General features: G+C 32.9%; 3 protein-coding genes across 5 annotated transcripts; 1 reads left to right on the top strand and 2 right to left on the bottom strand.

The window, feature by feature from the left end:
- The first annotated feature begins 8,213 nt into the window (after nt 1-8,213).
- On the top strand, nt 8,214-10,105 carry LOC133691206 (probable arabinose 5-phosphate isomerase). Its single transcript, XM_062111611.1, has 3 exons — nt 8,214-9,029; nt 9,295-9,518; nt 9,752-10,105. Exons 1-3 carry the CDS (start codon nt 8,385-8,387, stop codon nt 9,906-9,908), a joined length of 1,026 nt encoding a protein of 341 aa, XP_061967595.1. The 5' UTR covers nt 8,214-8,384; the 3' UTR covers nt 9,909-10,105.
- A 1,492-nt stretch (nt 10,106-11,597) lies between these two features.
- LOC133692092 (putative lysine-specific demethylase JMJ16) lies at nt 11,598-17,984 on the bottom strand. Of its 3 annotated transcripts, none has more exons than XM_062112778.1 (10): nt 17,897-17,984; nt 17,707-17,769; nt 16,492-16,925; nt 15,477-15,548; nt 15,318-15,395; nt 14,659-15,162; nt 14,293-14,508; nt 13,956-14,117; nt 13,228-13,596; nt 11,598-12,964 (listed from the first exon to the last, which is right to left on the bottom strand). In XM_062112778.1, the coding sequence occupies exons 3-10, from the start codon at nt 16,786-16,788 to the stop codon at nt 12,245-12,247; spliced, it is 2,418 nt and encodes an 805-aa protein (XP_061968762.1). In that variant the 5' UTR covers nt 16,789-16,925; nt 17,707-17,769; nt 17,897-17,984; the 3' UTR covers nt 11,598-12,244. The 3 variants fall into 3 exon arrangements, with proteins under 3 accessions (XP_061968762.1, XP_061968763.1, XP_061968761.1); XM_062112779.1 differs by lacking the exon at nt 17,897-17,984 and having other exon boundaries at nt 13,228-13,454; nt 13,560-13,596; nt 17,707-17,836; XM_062112777.1 differs by lacking the exon at nt 17,897-17,984 and having other exon boundaries at nt 17,707-17,836.
- Nucleotides 17,985-19,774: 1,790 nt separating this feature from the next.
- LOC133691808 (protein CUP-SHAPED COTYLEDON 2-like) lies at nt 19,775-23,703 on the bottom strand. The gene is made up of 3 exons (XM_062112402.1): nt 23,305-23,703; nt 20,759-21,024; nt 19,775-20,389 (listed from the first exon to the last, which is right to left on the bottom strand). Exons 1-3 carry the CDS (start codon nt 23,471-23,473, stop codon nt 19,982-19,984), a joined length of 843 nt encoding a protein of 280 aa, XP_061968386.1. The 5' UTR covers nt 23,474-23,703; the 3' UTR covers nt 19,775-19,981.
- Between the last annotated feature and the right edge of the window lie 423 nt (nt 23,704-24,126).

The following is a 24,126-nucleotide window of genomic DNA, read 5'->3' as shown; positions in this document are numbered from 1 at the left end:
GTTGAACCAAGTTCGTCAAGTATGATCAAATCTATGCATAATTCCGAATCTACTCTAGAAATTTCACCGGGCGTGGGATCGCTACAAACAAGTAGTGGATCCTGCTCGTCGGATGAAGTTTTCTCGGGAAATCAATTGTTTTCGGTATAGTCACCCGCTTCTCGTCATGCTTTTACTCTTGACACCGATAATTTTTTTTAAAATTACCAATCCATGGCGGCCTATTAGTACACTTGAAATAACGATATAATTTAACCAAACGCAGACGTCAAAATCTCAGGAAAATAAAATTCACAACATTTATTAGAAATCCATTGTTCGAAAGAGCGGTTGAATTGTATTTCTGAAAAAATTTAGTTTTTTTAATTTTAGATTATTTTTTTATATTTTTGAATCGGGTTGAAGTTCAAAATAAATTTAAAAAAATAAAAAATATTTTAAAAATAATTTTTATCTTAGAACAGAAAGCTGTACCAGTGGAAGAGTATCAATCGGGCAATAACATCCAAATTTGGCAGCAAAAGTCTGTCCAATATTTACCTTCCCAATAATTGTATGATTTAAGACAAAAGATGCCTTAGAAGGACTAAGCGCTGCCTCCTCCACGTTCTTCACAGTTAAAAACTACTCTACTCCTGTAATTCTAATCTCTTCCAACAGAAAGCCCTTTTCTTTTCGGGCGTTGCGGCGGCAAAACGAGTTAAAGAATCCCATCATGATTTTTTTTATATTTTAAAAATATTTTTTTAAAATTAATTTTTAAATTAATTTTTTTTATTTTTAAATTATTTTAATATGTTGATATCAAAAATTATTTAAAAAATATATATTATTTTAATATATTTTCAAGTAAAATACATTTTAAAAAAATAATTTGACAAAATAATATTTATGCGATTTGTGTACGGTTTGTAACAATGGCACAAAAGAAATTACAGTACTATATTCTTAAAAATTATTAAAATACTTAACAAGTAATACAAATGTATTAAATTAAAAATAAAATAATAAATCTTAGTGAAGTTGTAACTTGCTCAGTTCGACGTGTCATCAAGATCTCAAGAGATTAAACACCAGCATCGACACAAAATTAAATAACAAATAAAAAACTAAAAATAACAACTACGTACGTCATCGTCTCTTTCATTTGATTGGGTTGATTATTATTGATTAAAATTGCATTAATCCATAAATTAAATCTTGCATTAATAGCCCTTAAACAGATTGTTTGATTTGATTTAGTAAAGCAAGTTTAATTGAATGGGGCTCTGATTAGATTTAAAGTTCTTATGAAAAATGATTTTTGACTTTATAATATAAGTATATTTGATAAAAATGACTAGAATCAGTTTTTTTTTAAGAATATATATAATATAAATAGGAGTTCATTGGTTAAAAGTTATTAAATTTAGTTTTCAATCACATACAAATCCGACTCGGTTTTATCATAAACTTTTGATTTAAATAAAAAATAACTTAAATTAATTTGAAAATTTCATGTCAACCATAAACTTAACAGTGAATCAAAACAAATGACATTTTATTAACCAGTAGTTCAAAGGATTGGACATCTTTAAGACTTTAACCATGAAGAAATGGAACCTATAAACAAAATATAAGTTATGTTCTTCTTCAGCCATTCCACCAAAAGTGATATTCGCTGTTGCCAACTAAAGCACACCACCAGCGTACCTGAGTTTTCTATCCCTTTACCTATCTCATCCTGATATCCTGATGATTTTTCAAAAAATCTAAGTAATTAGAGGTAAAAGATTTATATTTTAGATAGTAAGTTAATTTTTTAGTTCTGACAACTCAATCCATTTTTTTAATTAAAGTTGTTGGAGGCAGGTATCCGATACCTCTAAAAAGTCTTTATTGGTAAATTTAAGGATTCTCTAATTATTAAATTAGTGATTTTTATAAAGAAAATATAATAATATTACATAGAGATACTCTGAAAATAAATATACAATAAAAAATGAAAATTTTAAATATTTTTTTCTCGATTGAAGAATTTATGACTATTTATGGCTCATGAGTCTCTTTATGGAAATGAGGGGTTAAAACATAATATTTTCTTGATAATTTTAATGAGAAAAAATATCTCTGATACATGTATTAATGTTGTTGAAAAATATCTCTGACATATGTATTAATATGAAAAAATATCACTGATATATGTATTAATATTAATTAAAATATAATGAGTCATTGAATAACTTTTACACACTATCTTTTATACAACATTAATATTAATAAAAATATGATGGATACTTAAAGAACTTTTATACATTTAAGGATATAAAAATGATATAATTCAAATTAAATGAAGTGCCCATGAGATCACTGAGCTGTTTTCTTAGACTAAACCCGAAAGAGTTAGGTTTATTTCATGACTGAATTGAAAAAAAATGAGATTGATAGTTTCTTAGAGTTTTTTAACATGTTAAATTTAGATTTATCATATCTTAATCTTATCTATTTTCAACATTGCCAGTCATATCTCATAGCAATGAAAAAAAAAGTCAAAAAAAAAAATCCTTAGCCAGATACAACCTTCTACTAGCATGTTCTTTTGCTGGAATTGTTTGAAACCCTTGCAGGATAACCCAGATGGTATCTATAAAAGCCCCTCAATATTCCAATCCCCAAAGAATCCATATCCAAAAAAAAAAAAAAAACAAGAACCCACATCGCAGTCGTTTGCTGGAGTAGTTCAATATTTAAAGAGGTTTTTTTCTTATGATAAATGTTTAAATTAATTTTTGGATCTAGAATAACTAAATTGGTTTCTATTATAAAAACATGTCTTAAATTTGTAGTATTTCAAACAATATTTCAGTTTCTTTCTTAATTTGAAATCATCTATTCTCAATCTTACTATGGAGGGATTGAATAAAATCAATAAGTATAATTTCATGTTATTTCTTTATTATTCTTGAGATTTTAAATAGTTTTTAACAGATTTTTTTTTTAAATTTTTTGAATAATTTTCTTTATTTATAAGAAAATAATATCTTTCTTAAAAAATAAACATTTATAATTTAGATACACGCACGCAGGAAGTTGTTTTCTTACACTAATTGTGGTTTGATTGATTATTCGGTCGAGTATTAAGGTAAAGATAGCATAGTTATCAAATCTTGTATTGTTTTGGAAGCCAATCCAATAACTCATTAATTTAAAGCTCGACACGAGCTTATATTTTATTTTAAATTGCTGATTGATTTAATCAAATCCATGTTAAATTTGATGGGGTTAATTTTAATAATTTTTAAAATTTTTTATAAAAAATAATATTATAGCAAGTGAAATCATGCTAAAGGATTGGCAAAACGAAGAATTGAAAGTTTGGGAGCTAATGAGCTATGGTTTCTGCGATAGCCTATGGGAGAGAGATCCACTGAAATCAATAGCACTGGTACGAGAATCGCGCGTTCTTCGGTCATCAGATTAGACGTTCGATTTGACACTCATAAAGAAAGTAGTGGGGCCTAACAACAGTGTACAATCCACGTGCGCACCTGTCGGCCATGTCGGCTACAGTTATCGCTTTGTTCGATTGACTATATACCTCTATCCAACTGAAGGCCAAATACATGCATTTTGCCACGTATCATAGCATCCGAGCTGGGACCCACCTTACCTCGATAACGTTGAACCGTAAATGATCGCTGTCGCTTCTAAATCACGGCCACTAACTATTGTATAAAAGTGGGTCCCCATATGTCTTGGGAAGCGTGAAGGGTCCCATACGATCCCGCTTTCAGCCGTTTGATTATACTTTTATGTACGGACACTCCTCGGCTTGGATCATGTGGGCTAATTTTTTTATTTGAGAAATGATATTCGGTGTTTTTTTATTCTGGGCTAAGAATTCTTTTTTTGAACTCCTAGTTGGAGCGACACGTCTTTCCACTTGTGTATTAAGAATGCAGATTCTGACAGGGTCCCACGGTAAAGTTGATGCCACGGTGTAACATGAAAAAAAATAAATCCTCGGTTGATTGTTGCTGATTTGCTTCGAATTAGAACATCTTTGCTTTTTCCGGAAAAAAGAAGATGTTTTTAAAGTTTTTTTTGTTTTTAATTATTTTTTTAGATTATTTTGATGTGCTGAATTTAAAGATAAAAAAATATTATTTTAAATTATTTTTAAATAAAAAATAGTTTGAAAAGTAATTATTAATACAATTTCAAATACCATCTTAGTTCTCAAAGTTATCAAACCTCGTTGAAGTTGGTTAATCTAGGTTGATCATATAAATCTAAAACAAGTTATTTTATTACTTCGACGGTTGGATTAGCTATTATAAAAAAAACGATATCAAAAACTCCTTTAAAAATTTAAGCAAAGTCCAACAGTCTAATAAAAAGTTATGGTTTTTTTGAGCCATCATTCAGGTCTAGCTCCACCGGACCTCCTTTAGAATCTATACCTGTCTCACTAGTTCATAAATGCAACTGCAAGGCCATTCACGTAATCTATTAAGGGCAGATTCTTATTTAGTTATGACAAACCCCCATTTGATTGTTCAGAATCACTCGTGAGAACTACTGTATGAACAATAACCTTTTAATATTTTAATTGAATTCTGTTTTTTAATCTACAAGTTAGACAAAAATACATATTTTTACTCGTAAAATATATTTAAAAGAAAAAAAATATAAAATTATAGTTTCTATGTAAAACAACTAGTTGGTTGGTAGTTGTCGTACTTTAAAAGCACATGATGTTTAGATATTGTTATTCTAAAATGCTACAATTATCTTATCATGTTTAAAAATAACAATATTCAATAAATATTATGTTTTAGAAGCGTGACATAGATATTACTATTCTAAAATACAACAATTATCTTATCATATTTAAAAATAACAATATCTAATAAATATTATGTTTTAAAGGCGTGACAAAGTGATGGTTTACATTTAAAAAATCTCCTAGGTAGAAGAATATAGTTGTTAGATACAAGTGGAGCATTAATTGATCAGATAAAGAGTTTGTATCACTTATTATTGGGTTAAGTTTCAAGCTACTAGGTGAATAGTATTTATTGAAATGATTATTTTCTTCAAAGAAAAATCTTTTTATATAGACTTGGTATCAAATTAGTTAAATTTTACTAGATTAATGTGTGGTTTAGTTTAACTAATAACTAGATGGAATCAAGTTTTAAATCTCGATTGAGGGGGTTTAACAAGCAAAAAGGCAATATAGACGTTACTAGGAGTAGAAACATTTAAAAATGTCTGTACAACTATGCTGAAACCAAATCATTTGTAAAACGGTGAAAAAGTTGTGTATTTATCTGTTTTATAAGGTGATGCATAATTTTTTTAATTAAAGATTTACTAAAATAATATTTTTATATTAATATTTTTTTAAGTAAAAAATAATTTAAAAATTATTTTTAAAAACAAAATTACCACGGTGTCAAACAAGCACATATTTTTATTAAGCTAAAGTATACGGAATTCTCTAAATATTGATTGGAGTGCCATTATAGTATGGACTAAAAATTCCGTTTTAGTGTTTTATAACTAAATCACTTGGTTTAATTTAATTTATTGTTAAATCATTCTAAATTTCCATCTAATTATTACATAAAAAAAAACAAGTGCTAATCACCTGCGTAATAATTACACTGTAATTGTATTATCCTCCCTCCCGACCAAATTGCAAAACCCCCCTCCATTTCTTTTTCTCCTCAATCAACAAAATCACTCACCACCGCCGATAACCTCCACCACATCATAAGACATCAGCAATAACCTTCACCGTTTCATCATCCTCCACCACGCCATGATTACCACGCTTCCACTTACACATATCATTACCACCAGCACTAAAAGCTTCATTATTTCAGCTACCATAACCAGTTTTGTCGGGTTGGATTGAAGGACGAATTGTGGGGTTTTTATGATTTTGAAATGAATTGAGTTTAATGTGGATGTAATTAGGTCTTTCATGTTTTTCTCGCTACCCAGACGGTTGAGTTAATTGGTAAAGTAGACAGGATTAAGAGGTATATTTTTTATATAGTTTTTAATTTAACTTTTTTTTATCCATTAATGTTGATGGTCACCGGCCACAGGGCATAAATTATGTTTTATAAGTTTTTAATTATGTTGACGGTCCAGAATAATCTACTTCTAATTAAAAAAAGGTTTTTGATGAATTTAGATTGATATAGTAAAACTTAATTTTGATGTATTTGGATAATTTCTTCTTCAACTACTATTACTCAAACCCATTTTTTATTAAAAAAGATTGATGATTGAGACTTTCATGTGATAATTTAGTTTTCTTAAAGACGGAACCTTAGAAAAACTAGCTAATTGTTGGATTAAATTAAATAAAACAATTTTTTCAAAGACCCAGTGCAGAATTTTTAGCCTAGCAATTGGTGTCACTTTATCCAATAGCAAATATTTCTGAACTGGGTATTTTTCGCATCAAACCCTACCACTGATTCAGGGAAAATGTAGCAAATTCGACATAGATGCAAATAAATAGGAATAGGAGCCCATCAAAGTAAAATGCTAAAAGCTTTCATACATGGAAACATGCTCAAAAGCCCAATACATGTTACGGATCTCTGTGCTCAATCTAGGGTTTGGTCCACGGCTTACCTGTGTCAGGCCTCCACACGCCCTGCCCTGAGATAAATTATTGTTGTTATATTATAATAGAATTAATTTTTAATATTGATACATTAAAACAATTCAAAAATTAAAATAAATTAAAACAGAATAAATATTAAAAAAAAAAACACGACCACGCAGCAATAAAAAATAGGATCTTCCTTGTCTATAATCCATCCATAGTAATTATATATAAAACTCAAATTTATTTTAAAATTTTGATTCAATAAAAATATATCTTAATATAAAATTTGGTATATTTAATAATTCAAGTTTTGTTTATATATATATTTTAGTCACCTTCAATAAAAAATTAAAATTTTGATTCAATAAAAATATATCTTAAAACACAAATTTTTGCCATTGCATTTATTTTATTTTATTCTTAAAAAACAGGTACATATTTTGGTTGTTTTTTTCCAAATAATCTAATTAATTTATATTTCAACAGCTTTCCTAAAGTAAAATATTTTTCACACAAACTCTCATCCTGGTCGTTGATGCACATAAATTCTGAATTGTAACTCAACCAGTATTGACATATGTATTTCTTAAGGGATTTTGAGACCTCCCCTCTTGATTTTATTTTATTTTTCTTCTATAAAAAGAGATTCTGTACGTTGTTTACGAGCAATACTGCAGCATGGCATGTCATGAACATGGCAGGCAAAGAGCCGAGAGGCAAGACTCTCCCTTTCACTATATTATGCATTTGTTTTTACGGTGTTTTATAAAGTTTCGTATTGTTTTATTTAAAATTAATTAATTTAGTATTTTTATACTATTTTTATTTTTTAATATTATTTGTAATTATATTTCTAAACACTCCTAATAAATGCGGCCAATATTACCACATAAATTCCTCAAATTTAAAACCTTTTTGCCTTTCATGAATCTTCACTCAAGAAAATAAAAACTCTTTTAAGTAACTTATCATCACTTTCTCGTACAAACCACTCAATCGCTCTTGTCATATCAATGATTTTTATATTAAAAAAATATAACAACAACAAAATTATTATTTTATATTCATCATTTTTTATAAAGCAATCAATCAATCAAAATAGTTATAAGATCCAGCTTGTGATTTACTTGTAGACTCAAAATTCGGCTAAGGCTAAATTAGTAAATTTCAAAGAAATATATATATATATATATATCATTTTAAATTCATTCTATTAAAAAAGTTTGAGCAATTAAATGAATTAAGTGTCTATTGAAATAGGGATTTTTTTAATTATTTTTTATCTAAATATATATCGAATCAAATTTTTTTAAATACATCAACTCATCAAAACAATAAAAAAAATATAAAAAATTTTAGAACTAAAAAATATTCAAAATTTATAAAAATTACAGTTAAACTGGAATGCGAAACAACACATAATTCGTTTAATACAAGACCCGGGTTTTGAAACACCTTCGAATGTCTAATAATTATTATTAAAACGAACAAAAATCCACGCACATTGTCACTCCCCCGCCCCCCTTAAAATAAATAAATAAATAAATAATAAAATAAAATAAAATAAATAAATAACAAAAATGCCTACCCATGATCGCTCTACCGACACCGGCGTCCAAATCATCTCCTCTTGCCGCGTAAAAGAATAACGGCAATAAAAATATTTCACACACCCGCCTCTGCAAATCCCTCCCCAACTCCAAGAAAGCCAATTATTTCCAAACTCTCTCTCTCTCTCTCTCTCTCTCGATCGAACCAGAGCCAAACAATGGGCTCACTCCCACCATCTATGGACCTTCCCTCACCGAATGCCAAATCCCAACAAATTGACCAAACCACCCTTCTCAACCTCTTCAAATCCCAACAAAACCACCTCAACTATTTCTTCCAAAACCTCGATCTCTCTCAAACATTAACCTTCACCCAAACACTCCTCCACTGTAACGGCACTATTTTCTTCTCTGGCGTCGGCAAATCCGGTTTCGTCGCCAATAAAATCTCCCAAACCCTAATCTCCCTTGGCATTCGCGCCGGCTTTCTCTCCCCTCTCGACGCCCTCCATGGCGACATCGGCGCCCTCTCCGCCTCCGACATCCTCGTCCTATTCAGCAAATCCGGGAACACTGAGGAGTTGCTCCGTCTGGTTCCGTGCGCCAAGGCGAAAGGTGCGTATCTGGTGTCGGTGACGTCCGTTGAAGGCAATGCTCTCACGGCGGTTTGCGATTTGAATGTGCGTTTGCCTTTGGAGAGGGAATTGTGTCCGTTTGATTTGGCTCCTGTGACCTCCACTGCGATCCAGATGGTTTTTGGGGATACCGTCGCGATTGCGTTGATGGGAGCCAGGAATTTGAGTAAGGAAGAGTATGCGGCTAATCATCCTGCTGGAAGGATCGGCAAGAGCTTGATTTTCAAGGTCTTTCTTTCTCCTTTTTTTTTAATATTAATTGATATTCAATTGCTTTTATGATTTTCTTTTTAATGTTTTTTTGGCTATTTGAATTGGGCATCGAGTTAGATTAGAATTAGAATGTGCATAAATGAAGTTGTTTTACTTAATTGCTGCCGCGATCTACTGCGGTGATATTATTGATAATGCTATTTCAGTTATTTGTTGCTGCCATCTATCGAGATTGATTTTGAAAATTTTTGTTGCTTGGATTCGACTTAAAATGCTTCAGGTAAAGGATGTGATGAAGAAGCAAAATGAGCTACCAATCTGTAAGGAAGGAGATTTGATAATGGATCAGTTAGTTGAGCTGACGAGTAAAGGATGTGGGTGCCTGCTTGTTATAGATGATGGGCATCACCTGATCGGAACGTTTACAGATGGTGATCTACGGCGTACTCTCAAGGCTAGTGGGGAAGCCATCTTTAAGCTTACAGTGGGAGAAATGTGCAACAGGTAATGTGAAAGAAAACAATGCATTTGGTGTTCTCGAAGTAATTGTGAGCGATCGTTTTAGCTGGACGTTACTCTGTTTTTGTAGCTTGTATGTGATGTCAATCGTTTCTATAATGGAGAGTTTCTTGTTTATCAGTCTTTTTGCTTAATGTTGCAAATCATGGATTGGGATTGATTTGAGTTTGTGGCAAAATTGCATGTTTCTCAGTGCTTTTTGTCTTGTGTTGTTTCAGGAACCCAAGAACAATTGGTCCTGATGCAATGGCAGTGGAAGCCATGAAGAAGATGGAATCACCACCATCCCCTGTACAATTTTTGCCTGTTATTAAGGATGATAATATCCTGATTGGTATCGTTACCCTCCATGGATTAGTTTCAGCTGGGCTTTGATAAAATTTGGGATTTTATTTTTTAATGCCTCGTAGGTTTTATTTATTTTTTTAATTTGTGATTCTTTATAATATTAAAAAACTGGAACACCACCGGGCAGGGTTCTCTTGTATTCTTATCTTATCATTGTTTCAAAGAATTATTGGATCCTATATGTTCTGTAGATGTAGAGGTATTGGATATTCTATCTTGGGATATTTTAGGTAGTGTTTGGTTATTGTTTTAAAGAAACGGGGGAACACCCATTGCGCAGACAAAGAAGATAATCCTGAGGGGTGTAGCTTAACTGGTCAGATTTTAGATTTGCTTCATATAGGTTACCAGTTCGAGTCTTACAAGTCTCAAGGCCATTGGAGGCTTACATGATCGTTAACTTCAGGGCCTGTGGGATTAGTCGATGTGAGCGTAAACTGATCTGGACATCCATGTTAATAAAAAAAAATAAGACAAAAAAAATGGGGACAATATTGTTTTTGGTAATGAAATATAAGATAAAATAATTGTTTTTGTATCTTGTTTGACTATGGTAAATAATACAAAATTAAATATTTAAAAAATTATTTGACTTTATGTGTGTGTGTATTAATTGTTGAAATTAATAATCTTACAATAACTCTAAAATTGACTTTTTGATATGGGTTTTGGTCTAGATTGTAAAATAAAATAAAGGAAAGATTGACTCGACTTGATTCGATTAAAAATTTAGGTCAATTCATGAAAAAACGTGTAAAAAACTCATTGATTTTTTTTGAAAAAAAAAGGTTGCTTTGATTATTTTTTAAGAAATTCTTGGGTCAGCCAAGTTGACTTTCTCGACTCGTGACTTGAATCTTGTCTCGGGTCAACTCTCGAGTTGGATTTTAAAACTATAATAATAATTATTTTTATTCATATGTTGACTTGAGTCAATTTGTGTTAAATTGTGTTGATCCTCTCGACCCGTGATATGAACATTGTTCTAGCCAATCTTCGAGTTTGATTTTAAAATTATAATAATAATAATTTTTATCGTTACATTGACTTAGGTCAACTTGGATTGACCCTCCTAGTCCGTGACTCATGTCTCATTTTTGTTTTATGTTAACTTGGATTGACTCATAATTACCAACCTGACACGTAACTTGGGCCTTACTCTGAGTCGATCATTGAGTCAGATTTTAAAACTATAATAATAATCATTTTTGTTCTTATATTGATTCGGGTCAACGATCAACCTCACTCGTGATCTAAACCTTATTTCTAGTTGACCCCCAAATTGAGTTTTAAAACTATGGTAATAACCATTTTTATTCTTACGTTGACTTAGATCAACCCAACCCGTAACTAAAGCCTTGACCAATGACCCAGATTTTATCCTGAATCGACCCTTAAGTTGAGTTTTAAAATTATATTAATAATTTTTATCCTTCTATATCCTAGTTAGAAAATTTTTTATTAAATTTTTTTTATAATGATATTTTAGGAATAAAAAATAAAAAAATATTACCTTTAGAAACAAATCCTTCATACATATATATATATATATATATATATATATATATATATATATTCACTTTAAAATTATTTTAAAACTAAATTTATTTTTGTACCCATATCCTGATCGACATTTATGTTTTCATTGTATCTGTTATTTTTATCCCCGAAAAATAATCAAACACTACCTTCAAAAAAAAAAAAAAAAAAAAAACCTGGCATGAAAGCAAGATACTCAAATTCATAAGAAAAGAATGTGTGAATAACATGAGGCTCCCCTTGGGAGTCACCTAGCTCCTGGAGACCTGCGAGGGGACATTTGGCTCCTACTTAAACCTGATGTTGCACACTTCGTGGATTAGAGAAACAGCTATTCCGACAAGTGTTTTGTGGTACCTAAGTTTAGCTTCACCGAACACCTCGCGGACCGCTCGAACCCAAGCTTTCAGGCCCGGATGAATGAGCATCTGACTGCGCTGCAACATTTAGTTGTAACAAGCTAGTTAATTTACTGTCATGCCAACTGCTGGCTTCAAGTCGATTTCATATTTCGGCATACAGGATTGGGGACAGCATCGACGCATTATCTGGGACCATCATAATCTATACACCGCGTTATCCAGATACTTTTCTTGTGAGGTTGCACTATCATCCAAAAAGAAGCCAGCTCTTGGGAAGAAAAATGGTTTTGAGGGTCCCCCATAAAGAAAATAACACATCTTTACGTATTGAGATTGTCAGAAGTCTAATCGAAAGACTAAATTTCAGTCAAATTTGAAAGAACTACTTCTCCAAATATGAAAGGGACCTGAAGCAGCAGGAACATTGGATGGAAGCAGAAAGAACACAAATTTTCGCCAAAACTACATGCCAATTTCACATTCCCCCAACTCCGAGGAGCTAGATGAGCTTGTACTATCAGATGAAACTTCACATTTCAATAATAAAGAAGCATCATCCACAGCTTCACTTGTAACAAATGCAGACACTTTTGGGCTCTCCCTTGGCTTTTGTTCCCCTGTAACAAATGTAGACACTTTTGAGTTCTCCTTTTCCATTTGTTCATTCAAGGATCTTAGATGGAGCATTCGTGCCTTCACTTCTTCCTTTATGCTAGAAACAGCACTCCTCTCATTGCCATAAGGCGTTGCAACACGTTGTGATTGATGTTTTTTCTCTTTTGATTCTTCTGAGTGAAATTCTGGGCTACAGATATGGTTGGGTGCTTGTGAATCATCTTTGGAGATATACGAGTACAATGACAGTTTAAGCTCTTCTCTAGCCCACCTGTAGACTGCGCTTAATTTCCCTTCCAAGGCTTCAATAAGTATATTCAGCTTGCTGATTTCATATCGGAATACAAAGATCTTTTCACTCCAAGCACAGGAACATAGCTGTTTTGCATGATTCAGACAAGAGTATCTGTCCATGGAGCATGAACAGCGTACTGCAGAAAGGTGTAAATCATAGAAGCATATGCTGCATTCCCTTTTGCTGACAGCATCGAATTTGGTGTCCATCTTCTCTGACTGAGAAGGGGTGCACAGATATTTCCTTCTATTGTCTTCCATCTTCATTCGTGTCTGCGAAATAGGGGAATGAAGGAAAACGATAAGAAAACAAAATAGACCAGGCCATTGCTACAGCTTAGGTTAGGAAGGGTTTCACAGGTAAATGCACAATGCAAAGTAGGAATAGGAAAAGAATGTAACATAAAAGAAAACAGTTAGACCTTGTGCAAAGAAATTTATAATGATGACACAAGTGTTCTCTGGGAATATTCATATTAAATTCAAACAGGAGCTGAAGTCCACTAAAAACTGAACCAAGAAATTGAAAGGCCTACCTTGAGCGCTTTTGCTAAGATCCCATCCTTTCCAGAGGCATCTTTCCATCTTAAATTATCTAAGGTGCTCTTCCTCAAGAGTGAAACTTCCCACTGTGCCCTCACAGCTTCCTTAGCTGCACCCAACAACAGCTTGTCATGGGAAATTGACGTCTTCCTCCCCTGTTCAGAGTAGACTTCTACTGCAAGCTGCCCATGTGGCAACCACTCAAGTAAAGCAACATTTACTACCTCAGAACAATTAAAGCCACTATCAAATCCTGAATAATATGCTCCTGGAAGGACAAGAACAAACTCTCGTGGATTCTGAATGCAACGATAAACAGGTATACCTTCAGACTTCAATGCAGAAGTGGATAGTTTGGCAATCTGTATTAGATAAAAACAATATCATCTGAAAGATTTACAGAGCCTGCGAATGTATCAGAAGATATTAAGAACCTAAAAACTAAAAAACAGAAAACATTACAAATCAACTTTCATATGCACCAAGATCACCGTAAAGGACACAAGTCAGGAAATAATTAGTTACAGTAAGATTACAATTAAGCTAAAGAAACATCAACTAATAGTACATGATGCTTAATACCAATTTACTTGAAAGATATGTAACTTTATTCTCATTGCATGATAAGAACCTTGTTCCACAGTCATTGCAAGCAATGAGCATCTAAAAAACAAATTTCGCTTCCATGATGTAATCTAACTAGAATTTTATCACCACTCACCACCCTATCATGCAATGTAAGATCTTCTGCTAACACATCTGGCAGATACTTCTTCATAGCAGCTTTAAGCTTAACAGCATATCTACCTGGGACACCATACCATATTTTGGGGTCACCCAGGTGCATGTAACAGAGTGAGTACAAGTGGTGCTCTTCAACTTTCTGTTTTCCAAAAAATGAGCAGAAGAATAAGCAAGCAAACAATTTCATTTTTTTTGTGTGTGTGTGTGTTTTTTTTTTTTTTTTTTGGGGGGGGGGGGGTGTTATCTGATCATTCACTGCAGACCAAAAGTGAATAAACATGACCCTAGTCATTAAAAGAAACATTGGAACTTACCCAACAAAATGTTGAGAAGCACATTCCAATGTTCAGTCGAGGCACCAAGACACCACAAGTTTTGTTGCTTTCAAAAGAAAGAAGAGAGCCTGCAAGCCTAGGTGTATTATTTAGGTTCCAGCCCGATTCCAGATATTCATCTGTATTTGAAATACTGGATTTGGTGGGGAATCCACTGCCAAAAACTCCAGTGTCCAGGTTGCTACCATAAAGCACCTAAAACCAGCAGAATGATAATTAAAGCTTCCCAATCAAACAGAAACAAACACAGAAAATATGATTCAATGTGCTTGTCATATATATATATATATATATATATATACATATCTGTTTGTGTGTGTGTGTGTCTGCTTTCTTCCAGCATACCTCCATTTCTTCAGTAGGATTCTCAATAATTCGTCTATACTCACCCTCAATATTCTCCACTGATGGTTTCCATTGCTTTGAACACCCATCTGAATCCATATTTGCAAACACATCCTTACTAGAGCGAAAATACTGGCTTTTGAAATCATCAGCACATTTCTTGAAAGATTCAAGAGTAAATTTTGGATCAGGTTCAGATGCAAAGCCATCAGTGTTAGAGAATCCAACTTCATCACAATTCACGCTGTATCCTTCACCAACTTCACGATCTTTATCCATTGTAACACTATTTCTCTTACAGCTTACAATTTTACTCTTTATATGCTCATCTTGAAGCCCATCTATCCGTTGAATATGCGTCATAAATGGAGCAGTTTCCCAGACATTCTTTTCCTTAATAAGGCAGGGTGGGTTCCACGAAGGAGGAGGTATGATCCGGCAAATTCCATATCCCTCTGCTCTTGAATGTACACTTGCAATATACTTCAGTGTATCTCTGAATTCCTGCAGTTATAATTTATACTGATTCAGAAATCAAGGTTTTTTTTACCAGCCAGTCAGCCAGCACTCCAAAATGAATAAAGACAATAGGAACATCCAAGAAGAAGCTATACCAGTGAAATGCACAAAAGAATTCATTGCAATTAGACAAAAAATACCTCTTCCGTTGGGTGGAAAACAGGAACCTCTTCAAGGACATCTTTTCTTGCATCCTCAGGACGCCAGCTTGCCGTTACCTGCTCCATGGCTTCCATTAATGGGTCACGGCATTACAGAAGATATAATTGGAAGAGGACAAACTTGATGAAGTGTACCACCTTTAGACAATTACTGCAATCTGCACATCCATAGGCAACCCCTTTTGGAAGGGAGGTTTCAGAAGGAAGATCCTGTGAAAGATATTAAATAACATGCGATAGTTATGACTTGTGAACCCTGACCTCCAACAGTTGAAAGAAAAAAATCCAGTTATTCTTTTGTAGTTCTGCAAGCATGTCAACCATGGGAAAGCTATTTCCAACATTATCTAGAGAGAAATTTATCTATTTTAATTATGGGATGATTAAATAACTAGTACCCTTTTTTTTCAAAGAATCCTCATACTAATTCTCTTTATATATTTTTTCAGAGCAATTTGTCAAAATATACACAAGGAGATGGAAGTGTGCATGCCAATGAGCCAAACTTATTTAGCGTGCTGATTTTCTACAGAGGACATGACGGAACAATATACAACAACACTCCCCGGCCAAGAGAAAGCCATTTCTATGACTTCCACTTCTCATAATTTCACATCAGACTAAATCAATCAAATCCTCATCTATTAAAATTATCACAATTGGATGCTCCAGAATAGTTAAGCCTAAGTAATGGGGAATGAATGAAGAAAGAAAACAACAGCAATTAATATTTGAGACTAAAATGTCAAATATTAATTCCCGACATTATCTTTATTCACCAAGTATTGATTCAGTATCGTCTTTGTTACCCATGAGCAAAACAACACAACAATATCATGTCAGCTTATCCCAGATTGCTTTTGCAGCTAAACATATTAAAAAAAATTAAAAAATCTGATTAAATGCTTTCCAAATACACATCTTTTAGCACACCAATTACAGAAAGCTCAAATTGCTTACTATGCAATGATGTCCCTTTGAACATATTTTGGAATATCAAAACAAATTATATGAAGAAAATTTCTCACAAATGACAAATTTACCCAATCTAGATTAATATCAAGCAATAGAGAATTATGCCCCAGATTGTAAGAAATTAACAGACATCAAAGCCCACAACTCGAGAGAGAGGGGGAAAGAGAGAGGATATGACCATGTCAACTTGTTCAAAGTTTGATTCCACTAGGTTCTGATTTTTCTGGCCATGCAGAATGCTTGGCCGATGCTGAAAAAATCTCTTTAATGTTGCAACATCAATCGTGTCAGTCGTGTCATCCATCTGGACTGTCTTTCCTTTGGACACACTGGTAGATGGTGTGGAATCACCATTTTGTACACTAGTTTCTACCTTCTTCAACCTAAAGGATGTCAGAGATGCAAAACCTGGCGGGACAGAAAGTTTTTCTGCATTTTCATTTCTGAGATCACTTCTTGAGCGCTTTGTCCTCATTAGTAGTCTTAAGCCCCAAAGGAGAACAGAAATAAATTTGTTAGACTAAAACTTCAAGTTTATTAAGCTTGATTGCATCAATCGCTTGACAATCTTCACCACCAATCCATGTCCAACAAAAGCCTAGAAACTTTTACCTGCATCAGCCAAAGAGAAGCAAATATGAAAATTTTCAAATTAATGGATTCAGCCATTACTACAAAGTAGTAAGAATGCAACCGATATTGAAATCTGGGATTGTTACACGTGTATTCTGATCCAAAACTGACAAAATAGTAAATTAGGAAGATTTAAATCATAATCCAAATCCTCCTCTCCTTCTCTATCAAAAGACTGATCTAAAATAACTTCCTTTGTGATGCCTTTCTTGAAATCAAGTTGCGCAACCAAAAATAAAAAGAAAAAAAGAATTCAAACGAGACAACTACAACGTGTACCACATAAACAAACCCCACTTGAACCTTCCAGGATGCAATTTCGGACAACTAATCACATCAATCTTGTAAGTTTCTCATCATAGTCCAAGACCTCCGAGCCAGTTATATGTATCTTCTGAAAAGCAAAAACCTACTCACCTCTTACATTACACAGAAGTTCAAACACGCCCACGCAAAATTTCTCAATTTCTTCTAATTGTTTCACATTTCCAAGACTTACTACCACGTTTATTTCAGCCAAGAAACTTATCGCTACGTTATGCCAATCCATCCATGACAAACATTACATGTTAAACGCATACACTTCAATAAATCTTTCCAACACACGTAGCATTTCAGAGAAAAAACAAATGGGTTTCTTCCCATTTGAATTTCTTGTAACAAACCACAGACATTTCTTTACTCACTATATATCATCAAACAACACACACGAGCAAACCCAGCATCAAAATAAATAAATAATAGAGAGAAAAACGCATACCATGAAAGTTAGACTGAACCCGTAAGGAAAATGAAATAATTAAACAAGGGTTTCGTGAAAGGCCTGCAGAGATCAACGGCGAAGAAACCACAAAAAATTAATAAAAAAATATTGATGAGTACTTCAGATTTACAGTTTATTCTAAAAACAAAATAATTATATTTTAGATTTCAGATTTACATGTAATTACCTTTATGACCGTGGTTTTGGTATGCATTACCTCGTCTAGCTGTCTGACCATAAAGGTAAATTTGATATGCTCCGTCGTTTGTAGCGTGTGCAAAAGTTGATGCCGTTTTGTCAAAAATTCACACCCCCCTTGCTAAATGGTAATGGGCCGACGATCGGCTCATTACACTATCAATGCCTAACCCATACTAGCCCATGTCAAGAATTTACAAGATGTTGTAAGGACGGCTATATGAAGAAAAGAAAATTACAAAGCTTTAATTAATAACATAAGGTGGTGTATACATATTTGAGTTTCATGAAACTTGGAGGAGCTGTGTTTAGGATAATACTAAATGCCATGCCCACGTGATGTCGCGGGCTTGTTGTGTGTTTTTGTGGGTTTATGAAAAAATCATAAAAAAAATTAAAAAAAAAAACATATGGAGAAAAACTGTTGCAATCCACAATGTTTTTAAGAAAAAAACTATAAAGCTAAATTCTCAACCAGCTTAATATTAAAAAAATAAAATCGCCAAAGATAATTTTGAAAAAAATCATAATAAAAAAATTGAAAGGGAAAAAAAACCATGCAGGGAAACACTGTAACAATCTATAGTGTTTCATGAGAAAATCTACAACTATAATTATGAACTAGCTTAATATTAAAAAAATAAAATTGATAAAAATAATTTTTTAAAAAATCATAACAAAAAAAATCATGTGGGGAACACTGTAGCAATCCACAGTGTTTTTTTTTAAACTACAAAGTTAAATTCTCAACCAGCTTAATATGAAAAAAATTAAAATCGACAAAGACAATTCTGGAAAAAAATTTAAAAAGTCATAAAAAAACTATATGGGAAAACACTATAGCAATCTACGGTGTTTTAAAGAAAAAAACTACAAAGTTAAATTCTCAACTAACTCAATATTAAAAAAATAAAATCGATAAAAAAATTCTGAAAAAAAAACACAAAAAATGAAAAAAAAATAATAAAAAAAGAAGAAGACAATTTTGGAAAAAAAAGCAAAAAGAAAAAAAGAGAAAAAAAACATGTGGGGAAAGTTAAAGCTAAATTCTCAACCAGTTCAATATTAAAAAACAATTCAACAAAGATAATTTTAAAAAAAACTTGTGGGTAAACACTGTAGTAAAATAAAAATCATGTGGGGAAATATTGTAGCAATTCATAGTGTTTTTTTTAAAAAACCACGAAGCAAAATTCTTAACCAGCTCAATATGAAAAAAATAAAATTGACAGAGACCATTTTGAGAAAAAAAGAAAAAATTCATAAAAAGAAAAAAAACTATGTAGGGAAACATTGTAGCAATCCATAATGTTTTAAAGAAAAAAATATTTAAAAAAATCAACAAAGATAATTTTGCAAAACAACACAAAAAAAAAAGATAATTTTGAAAAAAAAAACATGTAAAACAAAAAAAACAAAAAAAAAACATAAAAATTACAATACTTTCCATATATGTTTTAAAGTATTACTTAATAAAAAATTTATCGAATGTGAAGGAAAAGTGATGCTCGTGAGGCAGAAAATCAATTGAAGAAGCTAATTTATTTCCATTTTAATATTTTTTTAAAAAATATTTTGACTTTTTAAATATATTATCCATATTATTTTTTGAATCATCACATATTGTAATAGATTTCATCATGTAATATTAGAAAAATATAATTACAAAATTGATATTAAAAAAAAAGAATATAACATAAAGACTACGTACATAACTTATACACTCAGATTGTATGCATTTAATTTCGAGGTTATTTATACGTAACTTGTATATATACCCAGATGGGAGGGAGATACAATCATAATGATAGAGATTGAGGTCCAAGTCGATTTGATAATATATTCGAGCATAAAATAAGAGTATAAATTCTAAATGATTAACATATATTAAAATTTGTTCAAGATGCCAAATATACACTGTACACAACAAATAAATAAACCCTAATATTATACTAGCACAATCTTAATTCTTCCTAGCTAGCTATCATTTGATCCAATAAAAACATCGAGTTGCTCCTCAAATAATCCAAACACTACAAATACGTACATCACAAATCAACAAATGGTAGTATTTTCATAGGAAGACGTCCATACTGTTATGATCAATCTCAAATCTCATATCTTCCAAATTTGAAGCCACTACCCCATCTCCCAAGCTATTTTCTTCCAAGTTCATGTCATCCCATAAGAAGCCATACTCATCAACCGCCTTGGAGCTGATGTCAGTATCCATGGGGTACTTAGAATTCCTGTCCTGTGATAGCTGCAGAAGGTTTAGCAAAGAGGTTTGGTCTTGATGGGGCGGGGTTGATGATAATGATATCATTTGCTGGTACCCACGAGCCAGAGTTTGGTGATCAGCTGTGAAAGGTGATGCTGTTAAATTCACAGTGCTCCCACTATCAGTTGTGGACTCGAACATGAATCTTGTGCTGTCTTCTGCTTTGCTTTTGTGAAACACCCTGCATAGGACCCAGTCCTCCTGTGATCACCAAAACGTTGAACTTTAATTAGCGAACAGTAAGGAATTTATATCACCAATGTACTGATTTTAGGTACAGAAAATGATGTATAGGAAATGGACAGTTTCCTAATTGCTACCAGACACTTTCCTCCCAGGTTCCTTCAGATAAAAAAACTCTGGTTTTTCCTCGGATTCTCTCATCATGACAGTATAGTACTATAAAGCAGCAAGACAACTTGCATGTCTGGCTTTATTCACTGATTGAACTCCGAGAAAACAATTTTTCCTTTTTTTAATTTATTAATAAAACATGTTATTTAGCTATGTCCAATATTTGTCAAGCTTAATTATAAGCTGTCAAATTGTCAAGCAGAAAACACACGGTACCTTGGGGGGCATATGTGGGGTCTCGAGACGAAACTCGTGCATGATCCAACCAGTTTTGATCCCATTGGGAGCCCTGTTCTTGTAGAACACCAAGGTCTTTCTCATCCCCACAACCTCACGGGTTGTGGGGTCCAGAACAGTACGATCCTTCCCTGTAGCTTTCCAGTATCCAGATGTTGTAGCCCGATTGGTTCGGAATCCGGTGGCATATTTCCGGTCACGAAAGCTGAAGAAATACCACTCCGTTGCGTTGAGCTTCGCCACCTCTAGATTCCACATAGACACACATGGTAAGTTCAAATATTAATTAGCAAGCAGAAGCTATAGATCATACAACAATATTGCTTTCATGAACATGGATTTTTGTCTTCTCGACTTGTATATATATACACGTACGGTTGGGGTTTTCTTACCCCTTGCATGCTAGACAGAAATATGGCTGAAAGTTACACGTATTAACCTTTTTCTGTATAAATATAAAGGAAACCTTTTTTTTTTTATCTTGTAGTATTTACTTACGTCGTATATGGTCCTAATTAACTTTTCTTTTTATTAGTATAATTAAGATGAAATAGTGATAACTAAAAGTGGGCCATATAAATTATATATGTATAATTGAGAACTCTTTAGAGACAGAATATACAGTAAATTTAACGAGGCAAAGGTTAGGAGGCCATGCATGGTCAGGGGAAAAAAACAAAAGAAGAGAAGCCTAAACTTATTGTCAAGTTCTTTTTTTTTTGGTAAGTAACTTATTGTCAAGTTCAATTAGGAAGGATTAATTTCCGGGAACATGCAGAATCAGATTTGTGAAAAAGAAACTTCCCAATGTTTTCTTGGACGATAGTGGTGAAGTCATCATGCCTATAGGAAATAAAAGTGGGAAGGGAACAACTTTATTATTGATTCTGTTTTACGTTGTTGCTTTTGAAAATGGCGATCACTAATTACAGTAGAATAAAATAGTTGGAAAGCACGCATTGGCTTATTGTTTGACTCCTGAAGCCTCACAGATGAACAACAAGCGATCGATCCCTTGCACCTTAAGGTAGTAAAAGCCAAAATCATTTAAGTTTTTGGACTATAACATGCATGGATTCCTGATAATATCTAGAAAATCTTATCCTTATACACAGAACCGCCCCTTCATTAATTATTAGGCAATCCCTTGTAAGAGGGAAGAACAACACCAAAAAAACACACAGAAATTACGGGATGGGATGAATTAAAAGAAGAATATAATTAATTTCATCCCTTGCGTAGCTTAAGACAAGTACATCATGAACCAATATACATGTAGTGTCAACCAGTAACACATGCCAGGATATGTAGGAAGTGATTTTTAGCAGATACGAGGGGACATGATTCAGGACATCATAGTTTCACATGATCACCAACAAATTGCTCCCATATAGTGTAAAAACAAATGAATAGGACATGCTAACTAATTGCACGGCCACGTCCATGTACTAAGTGCTTGCCTACAGTACTTCTAGGAAATTATATATGTATAGGAAGCCAAGAATTCTACTTACGAAAAGGAGATATATCATTTTTCTTGTGGTGGTTAAGCATCCAGGAAAAAATGGCTTTAACATGACCTGATAAGTTTATAAAGTAGCCACATGAAAGCCAGTCTCTCTTAAATCTTCTTATTTATTAAGAATTATAGGCTTAATCCAAATGCTTAATGATCACACACACACACACACATGCATGTATACAAGTACTTAAGAAATATTTCTAGTAAAAAATGGAAAATGGAAGACAAAATTATTGTACGACATTAATGAATCCCAACTTGTGAGAAGCTACCTGCAGTTTACTATGCATAAATATTTTGTCTGCTGGTTCTGAGAAGACATTGACAAGACTGAAGGAATTTAACTTGAAATTAACTTGCTAGCTAGGACTTGTTGTAGCCATTATATTTATATGACCTCTATATCCTTGTCGTAGCTTCCAACTTAATTACCAAAACAAAGTAAAACAATAAAAATGGTTAAAACCACAAATTACCATACAAGAGGATCGATTACCTGGCCAGATACTATTCAACTTCGCACTCATCAATGGTGAGTTTACATTAATTAAGAAGTTTGTCATTAATTATCATTCAGAGTTTATAGCTAAGAGCCTTGCCCCCTCTCTCAGCCTCTCTCTCTGTGGATCTCTCTCGCTATTCATGTGCGCGCGCGCGCGCTCTTAAACAGGTATTAATCCTAACATGTCTGTCTGTCTAATTTGTCTGGCCTGTACAGAGCCGAAATATCAAATCGTTTTTTCATAATATGTATGTCTTCAGCAGAGCTAAAGCACAAAGAACAGCGAGCATGGACTATCCATTTTCTTGAATTTCATCATTAACTAATCAAACAATGCATTGATATATGGTTGATGATATTCATGAGTCATGCAAGAACTAATATATCTTCTACAAGTTGTGATGAAAGCTCGAGGATCGAGATTAGAAGCAGCTGGGAAGCTTGAGAAGAAGAAACTAAGAAGTGGAAATCAATTAGTAGTTATAAAGGGAGGAGACCTACCAGGAAGTTGCCATGGCTCGCAAGTATGCAAGTCAATTTCTACCAGAGTTCCCTTCAAGACTTCTTCATTTGTGATCTTTTTGTAGAGGTAATGGCAGACAAGCTCTTCATCATTAGGATAAAACCTAAACCCGGGAGGCAGAGTTGCTCCAATGTCTCTTAGTCCCATGATGATTGTCTTTCGAAAGGAAAATCTAAAGTATAATATGCCAAGTTTAAAACAGGAAGCAAGATTTAGATATGCGGGAGAAAGGTTGGTGTTGTGTGTTTATATATATACATGGTTAGGATGACAAGTGCCTTTGCCAGTTAGAATTTCTTATAATATTCTAGCTAGTAGCAGGCCATGCTTGTGCAGCTAGTTAGTTAAAGTGGGAAGTTTCAAGCAAAACCAAAGCTACAAGAAATCTTTTTTTGGGAGATTAATTCCTCTGAAATTAGATCAATTGGATGCCACATATATTGACAAAATCCATGGCTTTTTATTGGAGAAACCTTCCAAAACACCCCTTTTTTAATTATAATATAAATATTTCTTATTTACATTAATTCATCAACATTATATATATGAATATTATCTATCTATCTTCATATATAATACCCTCTTTACAGGCAACAAAAAACAAAGGGTACTGATATGAACATATGAACTTAATTTCACGTGTTCGTCCTATACATGCTGGCTTAATTAGCCAATATATAATTACTGAAAAATAAAAATAATATGATGATCAAGCGCTCATTATTAACATATATATATATATATATATATATATATATATATATATATATATATATATATCCATCCAATGTGTATATTCT

This window comes from Populus nigra, chromosome 4 (genome assembly GCF_951802175.1).
Source record: "Populus nigra chromosome 4, ddPopNigr1.1, whole genome shotgun sequence".
NCBI lineage: Eukaryota > Viridiplantae > Streptophyta > Magnoliopsida > Malpighiales > Salicaceae > Populus > Populus nigra.
Note: the sequence above shows the minus strand (reverse complement) of the source record. Positions and strands in the feature narration are given on the sequence as shown.

Excerpts from the sequence above, each read along its gene's own strand:
- LOC133691206 (XM_062111611.1), top strand. The coding sequence starts at position 8,385 with ATGGGCTCACTCCCACCATCTATGGACCTTCCCTCACCGAATGCCAAA. Across the intron at positions 9,030-9,294 it reads GCAAGAGCTTGATTTTCAAG|GTAAAGGATGTGATGAAGAA; the intron begins GTCTTTCTTTCT and ends AAAATGCTTCAG. Across the intron at positions 9,519-9,751 it reads GTGGGAGAAATGTGCAACAG|GAACCCAAGAACAATTGGTC; the intron begins GTAATGTGAAAG and ends GTGTTGTTTCAG.
- LOC133692092 (XM_062112778.1), bottom strand. The coding sequence starts at position 16,788 with ATGAGGACAAAGCGCTCAAGAAGTGATCTCAGAAATGAAAATGCAGAA. Across the intron at positions 15,396-15,476 it reads ATTGCAGTAATTGTCTAAAG|GTAACGGCAAGCTGGCGTCC; the intron begins GTGGTACACTTC and ends GCCATGGAGCAG. Across the intron at positions 14,118-14,292 it reads GCTTCTCAACATTTTGTTGG|AAAGTTGAAGAGCACCACTT; the intron begins GTAAGTTCCAAT and ends TTTGGAAAACAG.
- LOC133691808 (XM_062112402.1), bottom strand. The coding sequence starts at position 23,473 with ATGGGACTAAGAGACATTGGAGCAACTCTGCCTCCCGGGTTTAGGTTT. Across the intron at positions 21,025-23,304 it reads CGAGCCATGGCAACTTCCTG|AGGTGGCGAAGCTCAACGCA; the intron begins GTAGGTCTCCTC and ends TGTGGAATCTAG. Across the intron at positions 20,390-20,758 it reads CCCCACATATGCCCCCCAAG|GAGGACTGGGTCCTATGCAG; the intron begins GTACCGTGTGTT and ends TGGTGATCACAG.